A 20211-nucleotide genomic window follows, 5' to 3' on the forward strand; every position below is an offset into this window, starting at 1 on the left:
TTGCAGATCCGCTGTGAGCCCGACTGGCTTAAATACTCCTCCAGATTCCAGGTTTGTCCATTTCTTCCCCTTGCAAGGTTCCTGTTCCTGACTCCCCCGCATCTCCGCAACCATGGCCTCCAAGCTCGCCACCGCAACCTTCCTCCTCGCCCTGGGCGCCACAGCCCTAGAGAACGCCACCTTCATCACCTACCAGCCTGCATTCAAGGACATTATCGGCGAGAACCCGAAACTCGAGCTCATCTTGCAGAATAAAACATACCCCTTCGCGCACGAGGCACCCGTCTACATCCCAGAAACTGGGGACGTCTTCATCGTCGGCAACTACCAAACCAAGACGGGAGGGCAACCCATCCAGATCTCGAAAATCCGCTCGAAAAACGATGTCTATGTTCGCGAGCAGATCTTCCCGGATATTCCCATGGCCAACGGCGCAGTTAACTACAAGGACGGTATCCTCTTTGCGTCGCAGGGAACCGTCGAGCGGCCGTCAGCCCTAATCTACATGGATCCCGAGCCGCCATATTCTACAGAGGTTATCCTCGACTCCTTTAATGGACGGCGATTCAATGGCCTCAACGACGTTGTGATTCACTCTGATGGCAGTATCTGGTTTACGGACCCAACGTATGCGTACGACCAGGGGTTTGCGCCGAAGCCAGATCTCCCGCACCAGGTTTATCGCTTTGACCCGGCGACGGGGTCCGTGCGTGTTGTTGCTGATGGACTGGGTCAGCCAAATGGGTTGGCGTTTTCGCCGGATGAGTCGATCCTGTATGTTACGGATACGGACTCGCATCGTGGGAACGGTGATAATAACCCTGAGCGTGCTGCTACTATGTAAGCCATCCCGTCTCCCCTTCGAAACTACCAACTAACGGAACCAGCTACGCCTACGACGTGGCCACCTACGCCAAATCCCCCTTCCTCATCAACCGCCGCGTCTTCGCCTACGCCGACAACGGCATCCCCGACGGGGTGAAGGTCGACACAGACGGCAACGTGTACAGCGGCTGCGGCGACGGCGTGCACGTCTGGTCTGCCGGCGGTGATCTCCTGGGGAAGATTAAGCTGCCCGATGTCTCGGCGAACTTTTGCTTTGCAGAAGCCGGCGAGATGTATATTCTCAATGAGTATCGCGTTTGGAAGGCGACGTTGAGTGAGGATGTCCATGGGGCTTTGTTGGGGTTGTAGATGGTACATGGTAAGGGTTTGCATTAGAGAGACATTATTTTAAATGTATTTATATACGGTACATTTAGGCTTCTCCACGCCGGTGACCAAGCTAGTATACATCCTTCTGAGGCTGTACAGGGGCAGATCAGAGTAAGCCCAGATGAAGTCGGAGGGGCACTCCTAACACGCGTACACTGAATACTCCCGTGCATATTTCCTCGACATAAAAAGACCTGGTGTCACGCCCGTTCTCCCTGAATCTTATCAATACCTAGATGAACCCTGCAAGGGATCTCGTATACTCGATCTGTAGCTTCGTGAAGCTAGGGTATACATGAGGGCCGAACCTCAAGATGACTGGCCACTTCGCTTTATGTTTAGACGCTCAAAGCAGTCATTGCCTGCTAAGTACTAGTACAGTCCTTTATATAACATCGTTGCTTAAAACTGGATAGGATTGCGTACAATCCATACCTTTAGCAGTTGCAAAGACTTTATTTGCAATCGGTGCGTATGGAACATTGAAGTCTGTCCTCGTGGTAGGAGATGGAAGCCTGGATGGGAGTAACGCGCCTAGAATTCTTCGTGTTGATGAGAGTTGTTCTATTGGTGTATTGCTGATAGTCGTAGGCGTTTGGACGGTAATGCTACCCTTAACGAGAGAACTAATTCATATCAAGTCCAAAAAGAAAAAGGAAAGAAAAGGCGCATCGCGCGCTCCACAGAAAAAAGAATGAAAAGAAACACAATAGCCCTGCCGCTTAAAAACAACCAAACCACAGTCTTCTACCAAGTCTACGCCGAAACCCACAAGCGAAAGAAAGAAAAAGGAAAAGGAAAAAAGACCATCTATACACACTTGGCAATCCAAACCTGCAACTTATCCAAACACCCATGCCCACAGTCCATCACATCCTCCGCATGCTGATACAGCGCCGACAGCTTAAAGAACTCCTTGTAGCAGGTCGGACACTTGTACATCCACCCTTCGCCCCCGTCCAGTCCAAAAAGTACATACTTTCGACTTTGGTAACACCGGTGCGCCAGCGCGTCGATCTCGGCCTCTGTCATCTGCGACGCACACGCGCCGGACTCGAGGTGGATGAGCATACCCGAGAACGACTTGAAGGTGTGGTCGCAGCCGTAGCAGCGCATTGTGCGGGGTTGGTGTTTTTGTTGGTGCTGTCGATTTTAGTCAATGTTGATTCGGCAGATAGATGTACTTCTAGGTAAGTACAGGCGATGAAAACTCACCATGAGAAGGTTATTCGCGTTGCTAAAATAGTCCCCACACTTGATGCACAGATTATGCTGCGAAACATCATGCCTCCTCAACTCCTCCGGCGAGTCGTGGTAGATATATGGCGAGCAAGACGCACAGCAAAAGTGGAAGTCCTCGAGATGGCGCGTAAGTTCGGCAGGGGTATCGAAATCCTGTAAGCGGCCGCAGGTCGGACAGATATTATGCTTGGTCGACTCGCGGAAATGCGCGTCCCGCGCAGTCGTCGACACGAAGACCCGGCTGCATCGCTCGCACCATTCGTGTTGGGTTGAGAAGCGGTAGTGCGAGTGGAGTGCGGATTGCGAGACGAAGAAGCGGCTGCAGAGGGTGCAGGCGTGCGCTGTGGTTGGGCCCACACTCGGAATGGCCGGGATGGTGGGCTTTTGGACGAGGTAGGGGCCTATGGCATTCATGGTTTCTTGTTGGTTCGCGGATTGCTGTCAGGGGGTTGTCGGAAAGGGGCCCAGGGGTGTCTGGTGTCTGGGGTGGTTGAGGAGTGAAAACGCGGGGATTCCAACAGTTGGGGAGATGACGATCGCGGGCTTGAAACAAGCTGGAAAACAGGTACTTACTTGATTGGCTTATCTCGAGAATCCACCATTCTCGACGCAAGGGGGATCACGTGAATGTGATCTATCAGACACGGCAGGAACCAGAGATTGAACTTGCGACGGTCACCACCCATTCGGTCACGCTGTTCCAATTCAGTATATGTAGTCCAACGTATGTAGTTGCAAGTGGTATAGGTATCTTACCTGTAGTAGATATCTGTCCGGGTGCCTAGTTCTTCTTCGCTTGAGGAAAACCCAACAATATATATAGTTGGTCCTACCACACTTCTCTGTGTGCGTATCCCCGATGTTTTTGAGTCTCCGGCCCAAGTCATATGTAGCGAAGAGCCCAAGCATACTATCAAATATTGTCCATCTTCTTTGATCTGGTTCTAATCTATAGTATTTAACAGTCTATATCGAAGAATATCCGACCCTTACCCGACAACACTCGCAAAAAGCGCCTCCAATCTCTTGCCCTCGCTATCCGCAAGCTCATCAAACGTCTGTGCTGTGTTGATCGGATGGTATGGATAGGGCCTATGCATTGTCATTAACTTCCGCTCCAGATACATTCCCAGACGGCGCGAAGAAGGTATTGTAGGCTGACTTACCCGTATTCCGGAACCCACGTGAGTGTGCTATCGGGATCCATCTTCTGTCTGTGCTGAATAACGCGCACCCAGAACTTCTCGAAGAATTCGCGCTCTGCCGTGAAGACGGGGTTCAGTGGCTCGGGACACTGAGAGGATTGCGTTGTGCCTGTCCGGGCGTGGATGTGGCCGACCTAATGCTGTGAGTTAGCGCATTACTCCCAAGTGTGAAATTTGCGGGTTGTAGGCGAGGGTGGAATTCCACATACGTGTGGGATCACTCGGGCCAGAATGGCCGCGTCTTCCTCACCCTCGTCGAGGAGCCTTTCCGATACGACGACCCAATGCGAGATGTCCGCTGTTATCTTTAATCTATCGAGCAAGTCAGCAGATTGTCCTTCTCTTATGTAGATAATGAGGTAAAGGGTACACATACTCTGGTACCCTCTGCAGAATATAATCCGCCGCATACGGATTGAACAGCGACCTATTGCGGTGCGTCTCGTGGCATACTCGGCCTTCGAATCCTTCCTCCTTTGCCACCTGAAGGGCGAGCTGGTAGAAGCGCACGGAATCGTCCCAGGTGAAGTGGTCACTGGAAACAGTTAAACAACCATTAAGTCGAGTTTTCAACTATAAGGATTTGATCAAGATGGAGGGATGACATACGCTCCGGACTGAGCATTGACTCGCACAGGCTTCAATATGGAGGCGAGCTTAAGCTGTTCGCGAAAGAACTCGGCGTGGTATTCTGGTGTCAGTCCGGCAGGGCGAGGTCCGATATATTTTGGCCAGGATGAGAAGAGGCTGCGACTGTCAGCTGGATTCGCGAGACGACTAGCTGCCGAGTGAATGTGGCCATCACTAACGTTACGCTGATCTCCAATCCGACTTCATCGGCGATGCTGCGTGTGAGTTGCAGCTCCTCAGGGCTCATGCCAGCAAAGTCGATTTCAATTCCGGCTATACATTTGCTGTTTGTTAGCGATTTAAATCGATCACGGCAACTCTCTGCGGGAGAAGAGACCATATCCATGCTGTTTCCACCCGATAAACCTCTTCTTCCACTCACTCTGCTGAGGACCAGGTTCGATGCCCCAGAGAGATCGAAAACGCTTAATGACAACCATTGTTGCGACCGCAAAGAGATTGAGGAAGAGTTGAGTTCAGGATATGGCTGCGAAAAGCACAAGAGCTCAAATGAGGGGCGCAGCGGGGTTTGTTTATACACAGCCATCGAGCTCGTCATCGGATTCCAGTTTCCTAAGATGATGTATAAAAAACAGAAATCAACATCAAATCGAGTATTTTCCCCCGGCGGGCAGGATCCACTTGCCCCGCGGCTGGCATACCCCATTGTCGAAATTGTCAATTTTCCCCGCAGGTATACGTCTCCGCACCCCGCACGGCGATTCCCTTAAAGTAGCTGCATTGTGCATTTTCGAGGAAAATGATTTCGCGCCTTTTGCCTTTGTCAAAAAATTCACAGGAAAGATATTCGCAATGGTGTCCCGTACTATGCAAGCGATCAACTATGATGGACCATTCAAGGTCAAGGTCCAGGAGGTGGAGATGCCTCGGCTTGAGCATCCGGATGATATCATTGTCAAGGTTACCAGTGTACGTTCCTGAAGGCAACTCTGAGACGATGTCGACAAGTCGCTCACTCGTACGATACCTAGGCGGCAATCTGTGGCTCAGACTTACAGTGAGTTATAGAAGTCCTAAATTCCAGCGGCGGGCACGATACTTACATAGCGCAGCATGTATGAAGGGAGAACCGCGGCTGAGCCAGGGATCACCTTCGGTATGCCCACCGGTCCTCAGCCATTTCATCCCATTCTATATGTGCTCATCTAGATAGGTCACGAGAACCTAGGTATCGTTGAAGAGCTCGGAGAGGGAGTCACACTGTTGAAGAAGGGCGACCGAGTTGTTATGCCGTTTAACGTTGCCGACGGTCGGTGCCGGAACTGCGAGGACGGCAAGACGGCTTTTTGCACAGGAGTGAACCCAGGCTTTGCGGGTGGTGCTTATGGTCCGCTTGCCTAGTCATGGAAAATGAGGAGTGGCAGCTGACTGAGTGTAGGATATGTGGCGATGGGGCCGTATCGGGGAGGTATACTTGTCACTTCCCTGGACTCAAAGAAGGTTAGCTAAAGTCTACATCAGGTCAAGCACAGTACCTACGAGTCCCATACGCAGACTTCAACGCGCTGAAGCTTCCTCCAGGCACGGAGCATGAAGCAGATTTTATCCTCCTAGCAGGTGTGCCTTCTGCCTTACCCTGTCACGTCGGATATAATTGCTGATAAATGGCCGCAAAGACATCTTCCCAACAGGCTGGCATGGTATCGAGATCTCCGGCTTCCAACCTGGTGACAGTGTCGCTGTGTTCGGCGCCGGCCCGGTCGGGCTGATGGCCGCATATTCCGCCCAGCTGCGAGGTGCTTCGCGCGTCTTTGTCGTCGACCGAGTCCCCGAGCGTCTGCGTGCCGCCGAACGCATCGGAGCCGCTGCAATCGACTTCACAAAGGGCGATGCCGTCGACCAGATCATTGCCCTAAATGGCGACATGGTCGATCGGTCGGTTGATGCGGTTGGGTATCAGGCAGTTGGAAAGGATAACTCGACAGAGGTGCCGAACATTGTCCTCGAGAATATGATTCGGGTAACGAGGGCTTGCGGCGGCTTGGGGATTCCGGGGCTTTATGTGCCGAGGTGCGTATGATTTCTGCTACGGGAGTTATGGAGAAGAAGGAGGGCGCTGATTGATATGGGTAGTGATCCTGGTGCTGGAGATGCGGCGGCTGCAAACGGCATGATCAGCTTGAGTTTCGGAAAGTTATTCGAGAAGGTAAACTCACTCGTCCTCCACAAGACCGTGACCAGTGTTTTTAAACCCTCAGCAGGGCCTCACAATTGGCACTGGCCAGTGCAATGTCAAGGCTTATAACCGCCAACTCCGCGACTTGATCATCGCGGGCAAAGCCAAGCCCAGTTTCGTCGTCTCGCACGAAATCGGAATCGAAGACGCAGAGACAGCGTATGAGAAGTTCGACAAGCGGGTTGACGGGTATACGAAGGTTATCATCCATCCAAACGGTGGGTTCCAGAACAAAGCTCCTCCGGCGGCAGTCTCGTCGCTGTGATGTGGTTTTGGGGGCGGGTGTTACCGAACGGAGTGAAGGGCAGTTTATGGCGTTTTCTGCGGGGGCGTGGGCGAGTTGTTGTTCTAGGTTTATTTGGTTCCTGTGCGGTAGGAATAGTATAGCGAGGCCAATTGTTCGAGGTTTCAGAGAAGACGGAAAATCAGTCAGACGTAGCTGCGACGATGTGGGAGAGAATTGGACAAACAAACCTGAGCAGATCAACAGTGCCCAACTGGAGCAAGGCTGCGGGGGACGCGCTAAGCCTAAATGGTCCGCTGTGCGTGAAACGCAGGCTTGAATCTGCGAGGATCTTTGCTTCAAACACAAGCAAAGTGCAAACGCTTTGACCTTCATATTTTCTTTCCCGCTCTCTAACCTAAAACTTCGCACCTAGTCAAGACTCGTTCGTTCTTCACACCCGAGCCATCATGACCCAGCGCTCATACCTCGAATACCACGACGGCTGGTATTTTTGTACGTTGTGTCAACGATGGTTCAACTCGGAGACTGCCTACTATTCCCACTGCAGGTACACATCACATCACGAGTGGTGCGAGAGATGCTCTCGTGTATTCCGCACGACGGCAGCCAAGGAGGCTCACCTTGAATCCTCGTCTTCACACAATATCTGCTACCGTTGCGCTGATGAGGAACCTGATTTCGATACCTACGCGGAGTTGAAGAGGCACCTCCAAGAAAGCCACCATTACTGCCCCCCTTGCGAAGCATACTTCCGTTCTGCCGCCGCTCTGCAGCAGCATGATGTCCTCGAGCATTTTCTGTGCATCGAATGCGGCGACTTCTTTGACAACGCGAATAATTTGAGGATGGTGAGAGCCCACAGTCCCCGGGTTGAAAGGGGGAATAACTGACACCTGAGTCTTCGGTATGTAGCATAAGCAGACGCACGACCCTCGTAATTTCGTATGCTACGGCTACAACTGTGACCGAATGTTCAAATCATTCTCGGGCATGCTCATCCACCTCGAGTCCGGTAATTGCGATTCCGGCGCCACGAAACACGATATCGGCGAGATAGCAAGGGACTTTTACGATAGCTCAGAGTACATGGACATGAACGATGATGATACGCCATACTTTTGCCCGAGCTGCGAATCATTCTTCGGCAAACTCTCCGCATTGTATCAACATGTTGAGGATGTATTAGAATGCGAGAGCGATGTGTTGAAGAGTTTAGAACGATCGATAGAATGCCGGATCTGAGTGTCTTCTCTCATTGACAAGAGATGGCCTGAACGAACCCGAGTTCCAGTTCCGCGTGTGTGCATGTTAATTCATATGTGAGAGTATAGTCAACGATCTGAATTGAATGTCCCCACAGGCGGCTTATTTGTTCGAGATAATACCATTATTGTTGGCGTATGAGGTATAGCAGAATGGAAATTCTTCTCACTCCACTCTACACACAGTGCTACTGTTCCTGCCGATCTGCGATCTGGAAACATTATAGGTTCATGGCGACGGGGCAAAAGACATAGCTACTTAAAGTATGATGTGATTTAAATACACAGAGCTGATATGATATCGACTCAATATGCCCTCGAGACACTTCATATGAAGTACTAGGCTGTGGGCCTATGTCTGTACCACTCAAGGCTGAACCCAAGTTGTTCCGGCTCGGCTGAAGAGAGTATCTCGAGCAGCCCTCGCTGTTCCAGATCCCGGCATAATGCCCGTTTCGAACATAGATCCTCGCCGTGGCCATTGTAATCATCGTTGCCCCCGGCCGCTTCCTGATTGCCATCTGGTTCGCTGTCATTCTGCTCTCCAGTATGTTCTCCAAATTCTTCTGCCGCGCTGGTTTCTGTGTCGCCGTCTCCTCCATTGTGTGGATTTTTGTTGACATGTTGTCCTTTCTGCTCTCCGCCACCTTCCCCCGCATTCGGCTGCCCATCGTTCTGTTCTCCGTCACCCTCTTTCAAAGCCCCGTGTTTTCCATCGCCGTACTCACAGTCACTTAGCTCTCCCACCTGAGTTCCTCCACTCGCTTGGACCACGGTAACAAGTGTCTGCGTATGAGCAGCCAAGTCCGCAACCCTAGCAAACTGATTAAACCAGCACGCCCGAATAACCTCATCAACCACCGGATCGCCATCCAGCTCCGGGAGCACCATATCCTGCAACAGATCCACAACCCTTGGTCCATGCTCTTTTGGATCCTCATCAAGGCACCGATCCTCATAGACCTCAAACCCATAGTTGATAAAGAAGAAAAGCGAGCCTAGAGCAAAGGTCTCCGTTCGAGGACCCATATCCCCAGCTGACCCGCATGGTCCTAAATCCGCCTCGTGTTTATTGAGTAGCCGTCCGTAGGGCGCTAGACAGCACTCGAAGTGTGTTCCGATTTCAGCGGTCGCGTCGAAGTCTGACAGTTTGAGGGTGTCGCCGTTGAGGAGGATGTTTGGGGGGCGGAGGTCGCCGTGTGCGAGGTTGAGGGATTCGAGGAAGGTGACGGCTTGCGCGAGGGCGTTCATCCATTCTTTGCGGAGGGCGAGGGGCTCTAACTTTGTGACCTGGGTGACTGTCCTGGTTTTCTCGTCGCGCATCTGATGTGCGTGGATTCGCTCGCAGAGTGTGCCGTCTGTTATTGGTGGAGTTAGTACTTGCCCGTCTCGGGACAGGGTATAGCCACCGAGGTAGAGCGCACCTCGCATGTACTCAAGAAATATCCCATTATCAGTGTAGTAGAAGCACTGCACAATCGACGGACAAGGTGGGTTCTGAGAGAACGTCTTGTAGATTTCGAGTTCCTTCTTGAACTGATCTTTCTCGAAGTCACCGTTCTGCGGGACCTTGACGACGATGTGAGGATCGACTTCGTACACAAAAGAGATGCCTCCTCGCCAGATCCAGTGCACATTTGGGTACTCGCGCTGAATCTCCATGGCTCAGATGTAGATAATTCTCAGTGACTGCTCTAAATCCAGCGAGGGAGGTTCTGAAAGAGGTGGTGCGGGGATGTGTTACTCCGGAAGAAGAGTGAGTGGATGAAGAACATCCTCCTCGAGCAGTAAATCAAAACAGACGCTCTCATTGGGCAATGGCTCTTGATGCCTCAGGCTATGGTGTCAACAGTGAGGCTCGACAACAACAGAAGCACAACAACCTGAGTTAGGCATGTATTACGACCAGTGTGCTTGAAGCTCATCCTCAGAGAATTTGAACATGCCAGATTTGATGTCTTGTAGCTATTTCAAGTCGCTTGAACGCGAGGTTCACAACAAACACAAGAGACAGCAGATGCAATCCATGAAACGTATTGAGTGGAGTAACGCAAAAGATCACTCCCCATCTACCACCTTCGCCAACGGAGCACAGCACGGCAAGCCCAATCCCATGACAACAGAGCACTCCAGATCTCCAGGCCTTCGATATCCGTAACTCGAATTGTGGTTTTCGTGGTGGTGTGATGGTAGAAGCTCAATTCTAGGCCTTCTCCCACTTGCCATTCACGTTGATATAGGCTTCAGACGCAATGCAGTTGGGGCAGGGAGTGCGCCTGGTCTGCTTGCCCAGCCATGCGGTCTGCTTGACAACACCGCAGCCTCCGCATCCATTGTGAGGCATGATGCTTCCGGGCGCCTCTACGACGTGAGTGCAGATGTGGTGGATAGGGGCGATAAGCTGCTGGCACATTGTGGATCCGGTTCCTTGGAGAATTCAATGGTTAGATGGGGCAGGTATATGAGCGGCACAAGGTATTTACTAACCAGGATGGAGGTTTCAAGCAAAGTTTATCTAGCCTTGCGTGTGGAAGGGGTTCGAAAGCGGCTTTCAAAGACTGTTGTTGCTTGAAGCCTGAGGAGAAGAGGATAAGCAGAATCTGGTCTTGATGAATCTAGAAATTCAAAGTAAATGGACAGGGAATCTCTGCTCCAAGTTTCTGTGGGACTGACAACTGACGAGACAAAGCTCGCAATTCAGCTCATTTTTGCCCTTGGGGGACGTCACTAAGCACACAGGCTAGGGGAGTGAAGTTTAGGGATCGATGGACATATTTCCCATGAGCAGTTTCTGCTCCCAACAGTGCAAAACAGGTCACGAGGCTCATTGATAGTCTATCCACCGCCTCCATTCATGAAATCACTTCTGAGTTGGGAGAAGATCCTGAAATCTGACAACCTTCTTCCTTGACAGACCTGGATAGGCAACAAGACCCCGATGCACCTACATTGGCAAGACAGAAGGTCCGGTACCTCCCCAGTGTGTGGTAGAAAAAGAAAGCCGCGCTGTCGCAGAATAACACTAACAATCCATACACGCTTGTGGTCCACTGCGAACCGACAAAGGCGAGGTCAGCCATTACCTACATAACAGTTATCAGCATCCAGACATTTAATCGACTAACGGAAACACGAGGACGCTACCACGACGCCGGGCACGCAATGAAGACGCTACAAGAATAATACACCTTCCTCGAAAGCTGTGAGTCGGGTACTCTGTACGTGGATATGTGTCAACATCGCAGCGGCAGTAGACCTGTACAACACGGTCGGCAGAGCACCAGATCGACCAGATCGACTCCTCAAACCATCCCGCTCGACTATGCATCCTTTTCTCCTCCAGTTCAGCGGCTACTAAAGGTTAGCGACAAAGCCTGGCAATTTGGCGTTGCATAAATCCAAGGGATGAACTCGCGGCCTCGGAAGATTTAACCAGTGGTCAAATAATCGTCCGGGAATGCGCCCTCGGGACGCCATGTGGACTGCGCGTATCCGGACGACAATGGGCTTTTGGTCCCCTATATCTCGATGCCGTCTGACATAATATATAGGCGGAAATGAACCGGAGTTAAGACTCTGATTATTGAGAGGTCGGTTTTCCCCGCCGGTACGTAGGAAGTATTTACTGCTAACCTTGTCAGGACGGATGTCCATCTCACCCAATATACATCTGATGATGTGCGTTTTGAGGTTTCTGAGAGTGACCCTGACACAGATACTCTGCCCGTGTCGTAATTATCACCCGCATTCTTCATACAGCCGCAGGAATGGGGAAGAACTTGATGGTAGGAATGTACAGAATGACAATTACGTCAGGGCAGTTACAACGCCTATATACTTCAAGAACACCCAGAGGCTACGCTCGAAAGACATTTCGGTTGCTCCCTTGCTAGTACTATGTATTACTCCAAGGTCGCAGCAACAATATTTACCATCGCTATTAGCGGTACGAGAACACCAAGACTCTTGTACTTTCCACAACTCAGCTAAGCAAGCTGACAAGCTTTTATAATAGTGATACCCGCGTGCCACGCCCAAGCCCCAACCGGAACCCCTTACACCGACCCAGAAACAAACACCACGTTCTCGACATGGGGAATCCCCGGGCCTCTGGGGCTGACGTTTGGGCTTGCTCTCCCCGAGTCTGCACGTGAAGTTGACGCGACGGATTTTACTGGATACCTCGTAAGCTCAGACCGCTGCTTTATTTTTTGGTTTCGAGCCCTCACGGTTGGATAACGAGAGTCTTGTTTGCTCTCCCTCATTTATCGGGATTGGTCGTTGCTTTTTTTCCTCAGCCCACCGCAGGCCAATCACAATCCTTAGCACCGCTAACAAACAGCAAAGAAATGCAGCACAGCAAGCGGATGGTGCGGAATCTCCCTTGGTGGCGCAATGACCGACTCGCTCCTCCTCGTCGCTTACGCTGATCCCAACTCGAAGCCCGAGACCGAAAATACAGTCGCGATTTCCCCGCGGTACACGACAACTTACACCCTTCCAGCCGCCTACACGGGAAATCTCACCATAACGCCGCTCTCTACCCACGTCGATAAATCGGCAAATTCATTTGAGACGGTCTTTAGTTGCACCTCGTGCCTGCACTGGTCGCAGAACGGGACAGAAGGCGGCGCGAAGACGAGCTCTGGGATGCTCGACCTGGCGTGGGCGATTTCGCCTGAGAAACCTGTTCTCGATGCGGCGGGGGATCTCCAACTCGTCCGGCATGAACGGGAAGGGACTTGGGTTGCACAGGTCTAATCTGTGCCGTGGCTGTGTTGGGCTCGGCGGGCTCCAGTGTCTCAGTCAGCGAAATACTACGTAACTAGCTTGGCCCTTGGGAATCTCGTTGCTCATTTCGTAAGCCTGTCAGTGTTGAAGCTTGCGAGATAATGAGTGGTCGAAGGCCGAAGGGGGTTCTTGGGGAAGCTTGGGGAACATCATTGTGTATTTGAGTTGCCTGCAGGCGTATGCGTATTATTTTCCTTGGAATTGTTACATCAAATGTCAGATATCAGACTCGGATCGTGGCAATCGCGTAGCGGATGACGTTGTGTGCTCCGTGTCTTGTGCAGGAGCCAGGAGTACCAATTTTTGGTGCGGATTTGAGGTTCTAGGTCGTGTTCAGGGACCGTGGCGCTTCGCAATTTTCGAGACAATCAAAGACCCTTTTGTCTGTTGATCAGGCCAAGCCCAAACTAAGTGAGGCGCGGTGGCTCGGGAGCGCTGCCGAGAACCAGCAGAGCCTCTGACAGCTTGAATTGATTCCCGATTCAAGGCTGGTCTTCTCATGTTTTTCAAGCTATTCGTCGCCTTCACAGCCCTCAATCTCAATGCAATGTCTCACACCTTGATTTAAATCGATGAAACAGAATGTGTCATCTGAATCAAGTGATAAGAAGGGTGCCTGGAGTGGACCCTGTTCGGTGTTCTGGTTCGCGTTGTGTTGGCCCCCAACTAAAAAGCGGCGCCCATCCGCTCAGCAATCGACCCCGATAGGCGATCCCTCGTTGGTCTCCCGAGCTAGCGAGATGGGCTAAATGCTGGTTTCTTGGCTGATGTGCCAGAGTTTTCAGGGCGTCTGGCATTGGCCAGTCGACCTGTGGCTCTCCTTCCGGGTTTGGCAGCTTATTGTCCGATCGTTTGCACCCCAGCACATCAACCCTCCGAGGCTCGTGTGCTTCTTTTCCTGAACGATCGAGCTTCCTTTGACCTGTCTTCTGCACTGTCTCGATGCTCTTTCACGCTTTGGTCGAGACCATCCCGCCAGAATGTTTGGCACTCTCGCGGCGTATCGTTCGGCTCGCACAGTCAAGGCGTTTCTTGGAGCAGGCTGCCTTTTAATCATCCTCTTTGGCATCTTTCTCTTTGGCCCGGACTCCTGGCCTTCACCGGGACACTGGTCTCCCTCTGCCTCTTCTCCGCCGCCGCCGGCGTCGGCGCCAGCCTCCCACGATGCGCCGGATGTGCCACAACGATACGCTTTTGCAACGATCCTCACAGGCGAAGAAGACCACGAAAAGCCCGTGCTAGAAAAACCGTACTTCATCGCCGCTCGACTTCTCACTTATCAGCTGCTTCACAGCCCCGACACCCGCAGTGCGACTGAAATTCCCTTTCTCGTCCTCGTCACTGATGACGTCCCCGAGGAACAAAGAGCGGTCTTAGCACAGGACGGCGCCACCGTCATCCCGGTCGAAAGCATCTCGCGCGACTGGGTCCTGCCCAAATGGGACCGGTGGAAGGGTGTCCTTGCGAAACTCAACGTGTGGAAGATGACCACGTACGATAAAATCGCCTTTCTCGACGCCGACTCGATCCTCTTCCGGCCTGTCGACGGCATCTTCACGGACCCGACGACCGCCATCCGGAAAACGAAGCCCGATCCAAACCAGACTGTCCCTACGTTGTCTGCCCTCCCCTCTACGTACATGATCGCCGGCATCCACGACTCCTGGGTCGAAGCGAACCTTCCTCCGCTCGACGAACCCGGCAAGAACTTTTACGTCAAAGATAACTACATGAACGCGGGCTTCTTCGTCTTCGCGCCCTCGGAAGAGATCTTCGAGTACTACTCCTCGTTACTCAACACACCAGGCGCATTCGATCCAAACTACCCAGAACAGAACCTGCTGAACTGCGCGCACCGCGTGGACGGACGCATGCCGTGGGTAGATATCGGGACGCAATGGAGTCAGAAGGGGACCGGCAGGGAAGCATATGAAAAGGGACTCAAGTCGGTACACCAAAAGTGGTGGGTTGCGATGGGTGATGAGGTGCTGGATGGGTATGTGACTAAGGTCATGGGGGAGATGAAGGGGTTCTTTAATATTACTGAGACCGCGGGCGGGTCTTAATTTCGCAAGATATCTCTCTCTAATACTGTATATTATGTTTCAACGAATAAATGCATACTGTGCTATCGTGATCGCCGGATCCGGGACTCCGGTTTGACTATCTGGTGCTCCTGCCGCATCCGCAGAGGGGCCCCGGGGTACTGCTGCCCTAACCAGACCCTTGTGGCATGGACGCAACAGCGTCCACTTTCTCTCCTCTGCAAGAAAGCTTCCTTGCACAGTAGCGCGGTGCTACTAAAACTTAACCTGTAAAAGGGCCCTAGTTCAGATGTATATAGAACTCTCAAATCACTCGCAAAAGACTTCGCAACTCCAGCAAACGATTCCGATTCCGACCATCTCCCCCTTCAGCTCCGCAAGGGGGTGTCGCCCGACCGTTGAGATCGAGATGTCGCCTCTCAGACAGTGCTCATACTGCTTGTTCTCGGTTATACAGCAGGCCCCGAGCAAACAATCGCGCGGGGTACTTAATGTGCGGGTTCCGCCGCGTCTTCCAGACTGAGCGGCTCGAGAAACGTGTCGCGGAAATGAAATCAAAGTACTACCTGCTCTGCTGTCGCTGAGTGCTCGAAGGTATGGGCTTGTGAATCAGGATGGAGTGGCCCGTCCCCTTTTCGGCTCATTGACTGTCGTCTACCGCCCGATTCCCCCGTCCTAATATGCAATATGTGTAGGGCCCACTGCCACTCCTGGGCTGGAGCTCCTGGAACGCCCACGAATGCAACATTGACGCACCTAAAATCCTCGCGGCGGCAAACACAACTGTCGACTTGGGTCTGAGGATCTCGGATACGAGTATATCAACAGTACGGCTGCACCGTCTCCCATCCTCGTTGTTCTTGAGCATTTAGCTAACGCTGCGCAGTCGACGACTGCTGGTCTGTAAAGACACACCAAGACCCGGACACGCACCGGCTCATCCTGGATCCCGACAACTTCCCAATGGCATTGATGGTCTTGCCGAGGAGATTCATTGGATGGGGTTGAAGATTGGGATTTATAGTAGTGCGTTACCACCAACCCTCTAGATCACATTGCGCGGGACCTGTCACGGGGCATGTTATAGCTCAATGCGATACGCTGACAGATGCGAGATTAGGGGCCGGAGAAACAACCTGTGCCGCTTCCCAGCGAGTCTCGGCTACGAAAAAATTGACGCGGTGACGTTTGCTGAAGGGGGGTTGACTGTACGTACCTACGATCCCTCTTGTTTGCCTTTGCTGCCCTGTCTCGCTCAACTTGTACCTGGTAATGACTCTTGGGTATGACCTACAGACCTAAAGCACGACGCGTGCGGCGTCCCCCCAGCCCTCGAAGACCCCTACACGTCCTGCCTCCCAGACCCCGTTTACTCACCGAGCCCCTTCCCAAACGGAACCTGCCCTAATCTCTCCCACCCAGCACCAAAAGACTACAACTGGTCCACCTCCCCAACGGCAACGCACTACAGAACAATGCTGCACGCCCTCTCGTGAACCAACCGTCAAATCTACTTCTCAATCTGCAACTGGGACTTCGCATCCGTATCCACATGGGGTACTCTGTAATGCGATCGGAAACTCCTCCTGAGTCTCGGGCGATATTTCGCCGGCTCGTGGTGAGGTCGATCGGTGGCCGGTGGGAGAGGCGAGTGGTCCCACATCGCGGAGATCGTCAATATGAACTCTTTCCACATGAAGGAGGTTGGCTTCTGGGAGAGGCCCGATCCGGATATGCTCGAGGTCGGGAATGGAAACCTGACATTGGCAGAGAATCGAGCGCATTTTGCGTTGCGGGCTATCATGAAGGGGCCTCTTTTGTTGGGGACGGATGTATATCGCTCTCCCGCTCTCCCCGTTTTGGTCTCACAATTCTCTGTCGAGAACGTCCACTGTTTATGGGAATACGCAGCTCTCGAAATTATCACAGTCGCACCTGTCCATAATCTCCACTCCATTCCTCCTATCTTTCCACCAAGACCCCGAGATTGGTCGCCCCGCAAACCCGTATAAATGGGGCTACCACGCCGAATGGACGTTCGACCCCGCGCACCCAGCGGAATACTCGTCTGGGCCGTCGTCGACGCTAAGCGGGACGATGGTGCTTGTACCTAATTTGGAGAGTGAAACGAGGATGAGGACAGTTGTTTGGGGGGAGGTCCCGGAGTTAAGAAGTAGGGGTGGAAAGGGGGAGAGGGAGTGGGATGAGGAGGACCAGGGCGATGGAGGGCGGATGGGGTTTTGGGTAACGGATATTTGGACAGGGGGGGGGGGGGTGGGGGTGTCGGAGGGGTGGAATGAGTGTTGAATTGGAGTCGCATGATGTTGCGGTTTTCCTTGTGGGAGGGGAATGCTGAGACTCGACACGGAGATCATGAGTACAGTAGTCTGGCTTAGAGATTGCCGTCATAATTCAGCCAAGAGGTCTACCGACTATTTAGCTGGTTACCGGGTGGGTTCTATCTATCCCGATTTCAGTGAATAAGAGCTTGGGAGAGTAGGCGTATTAATGCACCATACGTTTGGTCTGCCATGTTAGACTCACCCGTGTGGAAAGGACCATTGCATTAGTCCGTGGAAGAATGATTGACTTCTGATCTGTTCCAGTTGCAGTTACTATATTCTGTACACACTGCCCTCTTCCAGTATACACATTTTATCCTAAGAAACGACCCTAGCTGGTGGGTGAGGGGCTGAGTAAGGCCGGAAGCTGCCCTGGGACTATTCCACAAGCTTCCAACTCTAGCACTTCCTCATCCTCCATAAATCTTCTCGTCCATCCGAGCTGGTCCTCTAGATTAGGTATTACCACCCGCCATCGCCTCCTGACACTTTTTCAAAATCCTCGCCTGCCGACTAACCTCGGCCAGCGTTCCGACAACCCTCTGATTTCCATCCACAAACCCATATAGCGCATACGGAATCCCAACCTCCTCACAAAACCCTATAACCATCTTCTGCACCGTCCGCAAATTATGCCGCGGCACCCTCGGGAACAAATGATGTATAACCTGGAACTGCAGCCCCCCGTGAAAGAAATCCAGCCAGCGGGGACAGTCCACGTCCATGGTCGTGCGGAGCATTTTCTGCGGGAAGGATTCGGAGGAGCCCAAGTCTGCCGTCGACATTGCAAAGTGGCTTACGGTGAATTGCACGTGGAGCGGGGCGGTTATCATGTGGCTCACCAGGAAGAAGGCCAGGCGGCCAGATGTGCTGGGGATGGATTTGTACAGGATGAGGTACCCGTACCAGGTCCAGAAGAAGACCTGGCCTGATATTTCGAGGTACCAGTGCCACCAGGCGGGGCCCTTTCGGGGCGGTTGGTTGGAGAGGAGATAGGACCACGCGAGGCGGTAGAGGTTGAAGCGGCCGACTGTCATGAGCGGGTAGAAGGAGTAGTGCTGGAACTGGACGGCGAATTTCGCGACGGCGTCGTATTTCATCACGTGGTTGTAGTATGTGGAGCGCAGCGAGGCGAAGAAGCGGTGGCTGAGCGCGAGGAAGGGGAGGTATTCGATGTCCGGGTCGTGTTCGGGGGCGTTGGTCACGATGTGGTGGACGTTGTGGTTGCGCTTCCACCAGCCGATGCTCAGCCCGCCTAGGAAATCACCGATGAAGATCCCGATGCACGTGTCGATGTGAAAGTCGTGCGTTATCCCCATGTGTGCGGCGTCGTGGCCGACAAAGACGAGCTGCTGCCATACGGCGCCCATGAATGCGCCGCTGACGGCGTACCAGCCCCGGTGTAGGGCCAGGAGCATGCAGGTAAAGAGGGTGAGGATGCGGATCGCCTCTATGCCGTAGGCGCGGTAGTTGCATTTGTACAGGCCCTCATCGATGATGCGCTCGTTGAGCTGGCGGTATTTGGCGATGATGGCGTCTTGTGTCGGGTAATCGACTGCGGGGTATTTCTCGAGATCAAGGGTGATTTTCTCGTGCGTGACCGTGTCAAGGTGAGCCATTCCGTCGTCTTCTTCGGTCGAGGAGACAGAGGTGACGGAGGCTGAGCTGGATGGGCCTTGTCCACATCGATGCCGAAGGGCGGACCGATCGGAGTCGAACACCGACGATGCGCCGCGGGACTCGTCGGACGAAGATGAATCGTATTCAGGCTCAGCATCGACCCGCGATCTGAACCTGCCGCCCTGAATTGGAGGGATAAAGTTCGTCCAGCGGCCTTCGATCCGTCCAATGCGGTAGCGATTCAGCATCAATTGTTTTGTCTCGGCGGAGTGTAGGCTGCAGACAACGTCAGAACTCAATCTTATAGAAGAAACGCAACAACGCACGCAGTAACCTCGTCGGTGGCGTCGCGCCCGATCATGTGGAGGATCGCCATGTCACCGCCAGGGTGGTACGGGGCCCACGCATTCGCCTTGATCACGAATTGGTCGAGGATGAAGATCATCCCGCCGTCGGCGATGAGAGCTTCGATCTCCCGGCGGGAGAGCAGCGCTGGTGTTTTTGCAACCATAATCGGGATGTGAAGCTTTTCAATTATTCTCTGCACATGGCTGCCACTGGAAGAAAGGAGGTGAGGCGCAGGATCAAAACGAAGCATGGGGCCACGCGTTGTCGACTTGCTGACTCATCGCCTCAGGCACCAGCGAAGCGTTTCAGCACATGATGAATGCACGATTTTAGCGATAATTGAAGCAAGTGAAATTAAACAAGCCATTGAGGGTCCAAAGACATAATTTCCGTGCTGCAACAGGAAGTATAAGGGAATAAACCCGGCCACACAGCAGTCTGTCCCCTATATATATATTCAGCATCCGGAGACACCAATTATAGATAAAAACCCGTAGGAAATGATATAGATGCGGCTCTGGTCAATTCTAAATCCAGATAAGTATCATGATTTGGCACTAGGATAAAGTCTGGAAAAAGAGCAACTTCAACCATGGGAATGACAATGAGTTGCGCACACGTGATTGGTGTGACGGGAGGGTCCGTAGTGACGACAGTCATAGGACACCGCAGACTCTTCTATTAAGCTATGGGCAGAGCTAGCTTCAATTGGTGCGGGTGACAGACGGAATGGCTGATATGGACGGGCGTGTGATGCCGGAGATATGTCCTCTTACCTACCTCCAGTGCCTTTGAATCGTTGACTAATGATCAATGGGATGACTTTGGACATTCGCATATCCAATTCTGTTGCGCATGCATCGAGGAAATCTGGCGGGTTATGTTACCAGGGCTGTGCTATATCAGTGTAACATACGGCTGGTTGTCATTCCTTCCAAGAGTCGAGAGCCAGATCTTGTCTGGTGATGACCTGAGATATAGTAGCACAGCGAAGATGGTATCGGTTGGTATTGAAAGTTTACGTGTAGACAGCAGCGATAAGAGCAGAATGATTCATTGGTGCAGTG

The 20211-nt window shown here is 52.5% G+C and overlaps 11 protein-coding genes across 11 annotated transcripts; 6 read left to right on the forward strand and 5 right to left on the reverse strand.

The window, feature by feature from the left end:
- The first annotated feature begins 95 nt into the window (after positions 1-95).
- Positions 96-1327, forward strand: BJX68DRAFT_227784 (SMP-30/gluconolactonase/LRE family protein). Its single transcript, XM_071038746.1, has 2 exons — positions 96-840; positions 888-1327. The coding sequence occupies exons 1-2, from the start codon at positions 113-115 to the stop codon at positions 1192-1194; spliced, it is 1035 nt and encodes a 344-aa protein (XP_070904050.1). The 5' UTR covers positions 96-112; the 3' UTR covers positions 1195-1327.
- A 430-nt stretch (positions 1328-1757) lies between these two features.
- Positions 1758-3146, reverse strand: BJX68DRAFT_227785 (uncharacterized protein). Its single transcript, XM_071038747.1, has 2 exons — positions 2431-3146; positions 1758-2358 (listed from the first exon to the last, which is right to left on the reverse strand). The coding sequence occupies exons 1-2, from the start codon at positions 2869-2871 to the stop codon at positions 2026-2028; spliced, it is 774 nt and encodes a 257-aa protein (XP_070904051.1). The 5' UTR covers positions 2872-3146; the 3' UTR covers positions 1758-2025.
- A 300-nt stretch (positions 3147-3446) lies between these two features.
- BJX68DRAFT_262600 (sugar phosphate isomerase/epimerase family protein) lies at positions 3447-4732 on the reverse strand (the record flags this gene model as incomplete). The annotated part of the gene is made up of 7 exons (XM_071044485.1): positions 3447-3549; positions 3624-3796; positions 3872-3974; positions 4039-4197; positions 4272-4409; positions 4472-4565; positions 4675-4732. 7 exons carry the CDS (start codon positions 4730-4732, stop codon positions 3447-3449), a joined length of 828 nt encoding a protein of 275 aa, XP_070904052.1.
- Positions 4733-5105: 373 nt separating this feature from the next.
- BJX68DRAFT_262601 (glutathione-independent formaldehyde dehydrogenase) lies at positions 5106-6754 on the forward strand (the record flags this gene model as incomplete). Its single annotated transcript, XM_071044486.1, has 9 exons — positions 5106-5222; positions 5285-5310; positions 5366-5409; positions 5467-5640; positions 5692-5721; positions 5775-5870; positions 5930-6323; positions 6387-6459; positions 6515-6754. The coding sequence occupies 9 exons, from the start codon at positions 5106-5108 to the stop codon at positions 6752-6754; spliced, it is 1194 nt and encodes a 397-aa protein (XP_070904053.1).
- Positions 6755-7069: 315 nt separating this feature from the next.
- Positions 7070-8151, forward strand: BJX68DRAFT_145900 (uncharacterized protein). Its single transcript, XM_071036571.1, has 2 exons — positions 7070-7584; positions 7649-8151. The coding sequence occupies exons 1-2, from the start codon at positions 7183-7185 to the stop codon at positions 7976-7978; spliced, it is 732 nt and encodes a 243-aa protein (XP_070904054.1). The 5' UTR covers positions 7070-7182; the 3' UTR covers positions 7979-8151.
- A 58-nt stretch (positions 8152-8209) lies between these two features.
- Positions 8210-9731, reverse strand: BJX68DRAFT_145906 (protein kinase). The gene is made up of 2 exons (XM_071036572.1): positions 9423-9731; positions 8210-9356 (listed from the first exon to the last, which is right to left on the reverse strand). The coding sequence occupies exons 1-2, from the start codon at positions 9658-9660 to the stop codon at positions 8338-8340; spliced, it is 1257 nt and encodes a 418-aa protein (XP_070904055.1). The 5' UTR covers positions 9661-9731; the 3' UTR covers positions 8210-8337.
- Positions 9732-10521: 790 nt separating this feature from the next.
- BJX68DRAFT_227791 (uncharacterized protein) lies at positions 10522-11496 on the reverse strand. Its single transcript, XM_071038748.1, has 2 exons — positions 11143-11496; positions 10522-11081 (listed from the first exon to the last, which is right to left on the reverse strand). The coding sequence occupies exon 2, from the start codon at positions 11076-11078 to the stop codon at positions 10851-10853; it is 228 nt and encodes a 75-aa protein (XP_070904056.1). The 5' UTR covers positions 11079-11081; positions 11143-11496; the 3' UTR covers positions 10522-10850.
- A 227-nt stretch (positions 11497-11723) lies between these two features.
- BJX68DRAFT_227794 (uncharacterized protein) lies at positions 11724-13324 on the forward strand. The gene is made up of 2 exons (XM_071038749.1): positions 11724-12183; positions 12346-13324. Exon 2 carries the CDS (start codon positions 12394-12396, stop codon positions 12757-12759), a length of 366 nt encoding a protein of 121 aa, XP_070904057.1. The 5' UTR covers positions 11724-12183; positions 12346-12393; the 3' UTR covers positions 12760-13324.
- A 183-nt stretch (positions 13325-13507) lies between these two features.
- BJX68DRAFT_227795 (nucleotide-diphospho-sugar transferase) lies at positions 13508-14926 on the forward strand. Its single transcript, XM_071038750.1, has one exon. The coding sequence runs from the start codon at positions 13770-13772 to the stop codon at positions 14853-14855; it is 1086 nt and encodes a 361-aa protein (XP_070904058.1). The 5' UTR covers positions 13508-13769; the 3' UTR covers positions 14856-14926.
- Positions 14927-15243: 317 nt separating this feature from the next.
- BJX68DRAFT_252783 (glycoside hydrolase superfamily) lies at positions 15244-17141 on the forward strand (the record flags this gene model as incomplete). The annotated part of the gene is made up of 7 exons (XM_071042616.1): positions 15244-15318; positions 15530-15650; positions 15721-15837; positions 15987-16042; positions 16139-16326; positions 16480-16666; positions 16746-17141. The coding sequence occupies 7 exons, from the start codon at positions 15244-15246 to the stop codon at positions 17139-17141; spliced, it is 1140 nt and encodes a 379-aa protein (XP_070904059.1).
- Positions 17142-19538, reverse strand: BJX68DRAFT_227799 (fatty acid desaturase). Its single transcript, XM_071038751.1, has 2 exons — positions 19123-19538; positions 17142-19072 (listed from the first exon to the last, which is right to left on the reverse strand). The coding sequence occupies exons 1-2, from the start codon at positions 19392-19394 to the stop codon at positions 17632-17634; spliced, it is 1713 nt and encodes a 570-aa protein (XP_070904060.1). The 5' UTR covers positions 19395-19538; the 3' UTR covers positions 17142-17631.
- Between the last annotated feature and the right edge of the window lie 673 nt (positions 19539-20211).

Source organism: Aspergillus pseudodeflectus (genome assembly GCF_044049435.1).
Source record: "Aspergillus pseudodeflectus strain CBS 756.74 chromosome Unknown BJX68scaffold_4, whole genome shotgun sequence".
In the NCBI taxonomy this organism is placed as follows: domain Eukaryota; kingdom Fungi; phylum Ascomycota; class Eurotiomycetes; order Eurotiales; family Aspergillaceae; genus Aspergillus; species Aspergillus pseudodeflectus.

Bases quoted from the DNA above. Each gene is read 5' to 3' on its own strand.
- BJX68DRAFT_227784 (XM_071038746.1), top strand. From the start codon at position 113: ATGGCCTCCAAGCTCGCCACCGCAACCTTCCTCCTCGCCCTGGGCGCC. The intron at 841-887 runs GTAAGCCATCCC...TAACGGAACCAG, and splicing joins CCTGAGCGTGCTGCTACTAT to CTACGCCTACGACGTGGCCA.
- BJX68DRAFT_227785 (XM_071038747.1), bottom strand. From the start codon at position 2,871: ATGAATGCCATAGGCCCCTACCTCGTCCAAAAGCCCACCATCCCGGCC. The intron at 2,359-2,430 runs GTGAGTTTTCAT...TAAAATCGACAG, and splicing joins ACGCGAATAACCTTCTCATG to CACCAACAAAAACACCAACC.
- BJX68DRAFT_145900 (XM_071036571.1), top strand. From the start codon at position 7,183: ATGACCCAGCGCTCATACCTCGAATACCACGACGGCTGGTATTTTTGT. The intron at 7,585-7,648 runs GTGAGAGCCCAC...TTCGGTATGTAG, and splicing joins ACGCGAATAATTTGAGGATG to CATAAGCAGACGCACGACCC.
- BJX68DRAFT_145906 (XM_071036572.1), bottom strand. From the start codon at position 9,660: ATGGAGATTCAGCGCGAGTACCCAAATGTGCACTGGATCTGGCGAGGA. The intron at 9,357-9,422 runs GTGCGCTCTACC...CACCAATAACAG, and splicing joins ATTTCTTGAGTACATGCGAG to ACGGCACACTCTGCGAGCGA.
- BJX68DRAFT_227791 (XM_071038748.1), bottom strand. From the start codon at position 11,078: ATGGCTGACCTCGCCTTTGTCGGTTCGCAGTGGACCACAAGCGTGTAT.
- BJX68DRAFT_227794 (XM_071038749.1), top strand. From the start codon at position 12,394: ATGACCGACTCGCTCCTCCTCGTCGCTTACGCTGATCCCAACTCGAAG.
- BJX68DRAFT_227795 (XM_071038750.1), top strand. From the start codon at position 13,770: ATGTTTGGCACTCTCGCGGCGTATCGTTCGGCTCGCACAGTCAAGGCG.
- BJX68DRAFT_227799 (XM_071038751.1), bottom strand. From the start codon at position 19,394: ATGCTTCGTTTTGATCCTGCGCCTCACCTCCTTTCTTCCAGTGGCAGC. The intron at 19,073-19,122 runs GTGCGTTGTTGC...CGTTGTCTGCAG, and splicing joins GCCACCGACGAGGTTACTGC to CCTACACTCCGCCGAGACAA.